The 7415-nt window shown below is 39.7% G+C and overlaps 1 protein-coding gene across 1 annotated transcript in view; it reads left to right on the top strand.

The window, feature by feature from the left end:
- CRYBG3 (beta-gamma crystallin domain containing 3) overlaps positions 1-7415 on the top strand; it is a gene marked incomplete at its 5' end in the record, with an annotated part of 64359 nt that overhangs the window by 9093 nt on the left and 47851 nt on the right. The window contains one exon of the mRNA XM_010158853.1: positions 5824-6884. Coding sequence (XP_010157155.1) covers positions 5824-6884 — 1061 coding nt within the window. The remainder of the gene's footprint in view (positions 1-5823; positions 6885-7415) is intronic.

The raw sequence follows: 7415 nt of genomic DNA, 5'->3' as shown, positions 1-7415 counted from the left end.
GGTCGATGCGAAGTTGTCCCTGCCCATGGCAGGGGGGTTGGAACTAGATGATCTCTAAGGTCCTTTCCAACCCAAGACATTCTGTGATTCACAGAATCTTATGTGTGTGGATACTTCCCGCAGTATTGCAGGGCATAAGGGTTGGCTGCTGCCAAATACTGAGGAAAGATGGCGGCAAACACCAAGGCCCTTCGTTCTGCTCTTGGTCTTCCAGCTGCTGGTGTTTTGGGGTAGCCTCAGTCTGTGCTTTCTTCCTTCAGATTCAGTCACGTTGCTTTCCCAGGTACGGAAGATAATCAAAAAGTAGTACCATGAAGGGCAAGGGGAAGGAAAAGCATTCCTTCCAAGGTCACAGAGACTACATTTGCTTTTATTAAAATTGTCATTGACTCTTAATTGTTCATATGGAACATTAGCTTTGAAATTTCCTGCAAAATCAACTGTGTGCAAATCACTTTGTTCAACCAAACTTTTGACCTTTTGAAATATACATTGTGAAGTCCCAGGACACTAGGTATTTCAAACTTCTGATTTAAATCATCAAGCTATCCCCTCTGGCTAAAAAATTATCTTCTTTCATCTAAGTACATGGCAACTTTTCAGTTAGCTCACAGTGTCTTTTTTTTAATAAGGCTTTTATTTTTTACATTTATGAAGATCTGACATGAGTGTAGAAACCAGCTGGCTGAGTAAGTTGGATTCCACCAGAAGGTTTTTCAAAGTGACTTTAAGACAGTTGTTTCCAGACGAAGGACCTTAACATAATTAAAAAAAAAAAAAGTTGTCAGTTAAGTATGCAGTAGGAAAAAAGCTAAGTGGAAAAAATGAAAATAAACAATAGCGTAATTTTAAAATAGTCAGGGAAGGATAGACAGGAACCACAAGAGACATACTAATTTCTATCAGTGGTTTTCAGCCTATATTCTGCAGATCTCTTTGCTCTGGGAGCTAATTCTGAATTGTCTGTGAGAGGACATTAAGGGAAACATGCACGTGTACACTTGAAAAAGCAGGAGACTGCTGGGCTGGGGAGAAAATACCTGAAAGAAGGATGTATGAGGATAAAATGGCCATTGCCACTGCATGTCTTGGGAGAGCCAAGCGTGGCATGCTGCAGAAACAGGCCAGCCAGCAGTACGCTCACGCTTCGTTGCTGCTGAGCCTGAGAGTGAGCCCAGAGCCAAGCAGTTACGCTGGTTGCAAGGGCTTCCTAGCATGGATGCTGTGCAAAAGAAGCTGTACTGCCTGGGGATCTGAGGTGCTGTACCCACGTAGTGCTGTATGACCTTCCTCCGTCCGTTTGAAAATAGCCTAGGGTTGTCTGCTTTCTGTGTTATTGTAGGGTACAAATAGGAGGATTGGAGGGGTCACCATCTTGACGACATACACTTGAAAAAGATGCCAGCATTGTGGTCTTTATGGATGCACTGAGATGAGGCATTTAGGGTAGTAGCCTGCTTCAGGGCTTCAAAACCAACAAGCTTGTTTCATAACTAATGCCCCTCTTTGGGCAAGTTACACAGGATGTCTGCCATACAAGATGGCAGAAGATGCTCCCCTCTCCTTGAGTTAGCCCCCCTTGGACTTTTTATTTCATGTTCAGAATAGAAGAAATCTGTACGAGCACCTACTTTGGACAAATTTAACTTAACTCCTGTCGACATCCTCTCTCGTTGCTGTCAAACAGTCTTTTGTGAAACTGAATTAAGGCTTTATAGGGAATTGACTAGCTTCCTGCAAAGAAGGCAAAGACACTCTCCTCACATGAGCTAGAAAAAAAATTTTGCAAAGAGTTTTTAAGTTCTGAGCTGACACAGTCTTTTGGTGATCAGGAATGAATTGTTACTTTAAGTGCCTATGAAGCGAGTCTCTAGTGACACTTTCCAAAGATTTTCTGTGACACAGCCTGCTCCTAAATGTGTTGCATAAGACTTAAAGCTTAGTTGCCGCTGCTGCATAGGAACACAGGTTTTCATTTTTTAAATGTCTTGTTGCGTGCAAGCATTCATGATAGAAGCAAGTGAACATGCTTCTGTGTGCTCCAGAAGTAAATGCATAAGGACTAAAAGGTCTGTTGGCAACGGTTTTATAATACGCTAAACAGCAAATCCTTTATCAAAGGTCAGAGACCCCAGAGTTGCCATGTCTGGAGGAGAGGTTGGTTCCTTTTTAAAAGAGCATCCACTGCAAAAACTCTTGGTAGCGACAAGTCTGCAGGAGAGCAGAGGTGTGTGTTAGGAGCCGCTGACGGAGGCCAACCACAGTAGGATGAGGCTGTGCAGCTGAAGCGGTGCTGTAGCCAGCGCTAGTCAGGACAGAGCTTGTGCACAGAGCTCCGTAGGGAGGTTGCTCTGGGTCTTGCCCAGACTTCAGATTGATCAGTCTGACCATAAAATTTCCTCAGAAGACAAAGAGAGAGCAAAAAGACTTGGGAAAAATTATAAAGGGCACCAAACAGGCAAAGAGAAATTTCTGAGTACGTTTGTTTTGCCTGACCGTGTGTTATAAATGGTATAACTCTTTGTTGGGTTCTGTGGCTCAAATCAATGTGAATATAAGACCCCATCGTGCTGGGTTCTCTTTGTCATCTTTTTTTTGGGAATATTCTGTAAAATTAATTTATTAATCCCATTTTTGGATGCTTTGTGTTGAGGAATTGCTGAGCTCGTTAGAGAAATTTGAAGGTAAAGTTGGGTGTGGGAGACAAAGAAAGACATTTTCCAGGTTTGTGTCAGAACATTAGTTCTTGCCACATGTTTATAACGAAATTCTGAATTCTTCCTACTGCATATGACCCAAAGTGTCAACAGCAGAATGAAAGACAGTCAGTAAAATTAATTGTTATCAAGCCGTATATTCAAAATAATGTCTTGATTGTGGTGGAAATGAGTGTCTAGTACATGGCAATACCATTACTGTGCTCACTTTAATCGTGTATTATTACTGTTTAAATTTTCTAGAATCCATGGAGAATCGATGCCAACCTGTGTTCTGTTTTCTTGAAAGAAATTTTACCTGGATTCAGTATGGTTGTAGACCAACTTTTATTTTTGAGGTTGGCCAAAGTGTGGGAGAGTTGATGGATATTGTAAAAGTTTAATAGTGATTATTTAAAACATTTTTATTCCATTCTGACTTAACTGAAATAGGACAGATTATTGAGTAATGTTCATTTTGAATGAGGTCATGATCCATAGAATCATTACAGAATGGTTTGGGTTGGAAGGGACCTTAGAGATCATCTAGTTCCAACCCCCTGCCATGGGCAGGGACACCTTCCACTAGACCAGGTTGCTCCAAGCCTCATCCAGCCTGGCCTTGAACACTTCCAGGGATGGGGCATCCACAGCTTCTCTGGGCAACCTGTTCCAGTGCCTCACCACCCTCTCTGTGAAGAACCTCTTCCTGATACCCAATCTAAACCTCCCCACTTTCAATTTAAACCCGTTACCCCTTGTCCTGTCACTACAGGCCCTTGTAAGAAGTCCCCCCTCAGCTTCCTTGTAGGCCCTTAAATATCAGGTTGTATGTTCTTAAGACTTAGTGACTGTTTGATGGTGAGTGAATATAGTATACTATAGGACTCAACAAATCCTTCCTCTAAGGTTTTTAGGATTTCTGGAGCTTTGGAAAATATCCTCTAATACAGAAGGAAGTTTTCTGTAGAAAAAGTGGATTTTTTTTTTTAATGGAAAACAAACAAAGAAATCTTTTATTTTTTCTCTAATACCTTTCCTCCAGTTATATTTTGTTTTCTTCCACTCAGAAATGTGTACGTTTCTTGGAAGAGGTGTGAATGCTGAAGACAGCAACTCAAAACAAATGGCATGTGCGATGTTTAGCAGCTACTACTGTTGGTATCTCTGGAAACCAAACTAGTGGCATAGAAGACTAAATGTGGGCATCTAACTTTGCAAACACTTGGGAGACATAGCGTTTATATATGTTTTTCCTGTTTCCTCTATAACTTAATATACCTGGCTAATATATTGAGATTGTGCTGCAGCTTTCACCACGGATTACAATTAATTAAATCCCAATACAGTCTTAATTTTCAAGTTCTTACAATGTCTAAGTTCTCATATGCAGATATTTTGGCATTAGCCTAAATATACCTGGCAGTGTAAATCATGCATGTAAATGAGTGTTTATATCTGGTTTAGTGTTTATGGATATGAATAATTTCACTTTCTATTCACTTCCACTCTTTGCATGTCCAAATACTGCATAAGGAGGGATTTTACTTGTGATTTTTAAGTAGTATTAAGTTCTCTGTTCAAAAAAAAAAAAAAAAAAAGTATTGAAGTAAGAATCTGGGCAACTAAAACCTTGACAGAAAAGAGATTCTATTTTAAATTGGTAAGTCCGCTCCAGTTTTATATTCTTCTGTACATATTGAGAGAATACACACTGAAAATCCATACAGACAATATTTGAATATATAGTTGCTGAATGATACTCAAATAAACAGAATTACTTATTTTGGTGTTCAGTTTTCCTTAGTAAATTTATGTTCTATTTCTCACTTTAATTACTTGTCCTCAACTCCAGAGCTGTATTAACTTCTCAATAAATGTGAACTAATGGTAAGCTGCAGAGCTTTTTAAAATTCTTTTAAGATTTTTTTTTTTTTAACCTGTTGCAATGCTTTATGTCAGTAATCAAAATCTTAGCTAATTCTTTTTTTCAAGAGACTCTTCTGAAAGGAGTATCGCAATTTCCCAGGCAGTTGAATGGCCCCTTCCAGCACCAGGCTAGCAGACATAGGGTCAGACTGGGTAAGAATATGAAAGGGTTTGTTCTTAGTTTAGGTGAGGGCTGAGGCAGAATGGAGTTTAAGCACTGTTTGAGCATCTGCTTTGTCCTAATGGAAAAGCATCTGCTTTGTCCTAAGGGAAAAGCTGATGGTCACATTCATATTGTCACTAATGTCTATTGTCTTTAACCGACAAAAAAATAGGAGGAAAGGACATAAGTATTAGAAAGAAAGGTATTTGTGATATCTTAGTTTAAAAAGCAAATAATAACCTGCCTTTTCAGAAAATAGGAAGTGATAATCTCTTGATTTATCCTCAGTATATATTAAAGCAGTGAAGGGTCAGGATCCCTGTTTTTCCGTGGTGATTCTTTCATTTGTTAATTTTGCTACTAAATCTAAGACTGACAAATGGCTAGATTTACCAAGTCCTTGTAACATTTCTAGGCTTCTCATTTCCATATTTCTTCCAGCATTCAGATCATCTTCATTCTTACCTAATCTCCATGCACTCTCTTTCCTTACTACCCTGTGGTTCAGAAGGCATTCCCTGTTGTATACTGTATCTCCATGTTTTTGTGCTCCTACTTCTGTTCCTTAACAGTGTATTGAGATTTAATTTAAATTTCAATTCAGTGTTTTAGTGAATATTAGTACAGTACTTTTTTCCCATGTTAAAGTATAGGCCTACTTTAGTAGGGAATGACATCTTCACAGAAGTATGCTTATTTCTGTCACTGTAGATGTTGACTTGCAGTGGCATTTGTAAATAGTAATTCCATTGTCTAGCAGAAAGCAAATGGTAGAAGTTGTTTATAGCAACATCTACTTTTTCCTTATGGTTTAATTATTTTTCAGTAAAAGGTAGTGTATGTATCATTTGTCACACAAACCCGTATTTGGGAAGAGCAGAAAAAGGACAACAGTGTGGTGTGCAATCAACAGTTTGTGCTGACCTGCCGAGTTAAAACCGTATCGTGCATCATCTACAGTTTGTGTTAACCTGTTATCGTACTAGCTGGTTAGATTGTCTTTTTTTGTGCTGATAATGATACTCCTTGTTACAGGCAGATGCAACGGAAGCCAGAAGCACCCGCAGTCACTTATGCAACATACCGAGGTTCTGCAAGGATTAGGCAGCTCCTGAAGAATCAGTCAGAAATGGCTGGAAAAGGAGAAGAAAACGCTGAGAACAGAAATGGTTCAGTGGTCAAAGAAAATGGAGAGAGCCAAACTGTCTGTTCAAAATCGGGACACTTAATAAAAGAAAATGGAGATGATGAGAGTAATGATCACGACGATGATGTCGTAGTAAATGCTTCTGCAGTTAAAATGGGAGCAAAAAAGTCTGGTAAAGCTCATCACTGCTTGGGTAGCAGTAAACAGGAAATAGCTGCAAAGACCACAACTTCATCTAGTGAATCATGTAAAGAGGTAGACTTAAAAAATACACCTGCTTTAGCTGCAACCAAAGTTAAAAGGACGTATTCACTAGATTCATTACTGTCATCTAGTAATAGAAACAGTGAAACTCTAACAAATTCCACTTCCCAGATTACCAATTTCCTTAAAATGAGTTCTGCAAACGCTTTGGTTGGAAAAGAAGTTGGACTGCTGGGAGAAGCAGAAGCTTGGATTCCGACAGACAAAAATGCCACTTCTAATTTTGAGAAAGAAAAACATTGTAGTAAAGCGGCTAATAAAAAGTTCACCAAAAAAATGCAGGATGATTGTTTACATTCACCCAAATCAAAAAATGAGGCCGTTAATGAAGAGCTACAGGTGAGCAAGGGAGAATATTGCTGTAATCACCAAATGGATAGCCACTTGGATCTAACATCAGATGGCCAGGTGCTTCATTCCAGCACCACTTTTCAGCAGCAGCAAGCAGATCAGCGTACAGGTAGTGCAAATAGCAATCCGAGGAAAAGTGATACACAGAAAATTGTGGCAGCTGGAGAGAGCGAGCAGAATCCACAGGACTTACTTGCTACTGTTCTTTTACCTTTTAATGAACAAACACCCACTTCGCTTAGCGTGGAGTCCAAAGGAGAAGAATGCATAGCCACAGGTAATCTAACTCCGTCAGTGTCATCTGTTAAAAACAATGAAGAAGTGGACGCCACAGGTAATCTAACTCCGTCAGTATCATCTGTTAAAAACAATGAAGAAGCAGACATGGATAGGGGGACCTGTAGTGAAGAACTGAGTGAGTTAGGGAAACCAGTACACATACAAAATGATCACCAGTTAATCCACGTGGGGACTACCACACAGCAGTCTGGTTTAGCCTGTCCAGAAACTGAGGGTCTGGAAACAATGAAAGTTTTATCTGAGGTTGCAGTGGAAAACCTTGCCAGTGTATTGCCGTGCACAGATGGGTGTGAAAGCATGAAATTCAACTTCAGTGAGCTGACAGCACCTCTTTCTGTTACTTGCAAACCGTCTTTTGAAACTGGAGGCTATTGTTCACCTACTCTTCATCTTAGTTGCAAGTCTGAAAATAAAAATATAGGGAAAAGAGAAGTAAGTTTAAAAGATGTGAGAGAGATTGTTTCTTGCCCTGATCTTGAATATGAGAAGAGCAAATCCTTTGAGCCTGTAGATATGAGCCTCTCAGAAAACTCTGTTCCTGATCCCATCCTTGGTCCTGTTTCCC

Source organism: Eurypyga helias, unplaced genomic scaffold (genome assembly GCF_000690775.1).
Source record: "Eurypyga helias isolate BGI_N326 unplaced genomic scaffold, ASM69077v1 scaffold9219, whole genome shotgun sequence".
Classification (NCBI taxonomy): Eukaryota; Metazoa; Chordata; class Aves; order Eurypygiformes; family Eurypygidae; genus Eurypyga; species Eurypyga helias.
The sequence above is the reverse complement of the archived record's forward strand: the minus strand, read 5'-3'. Positions and strand labels throughout refer to the sequence as shown.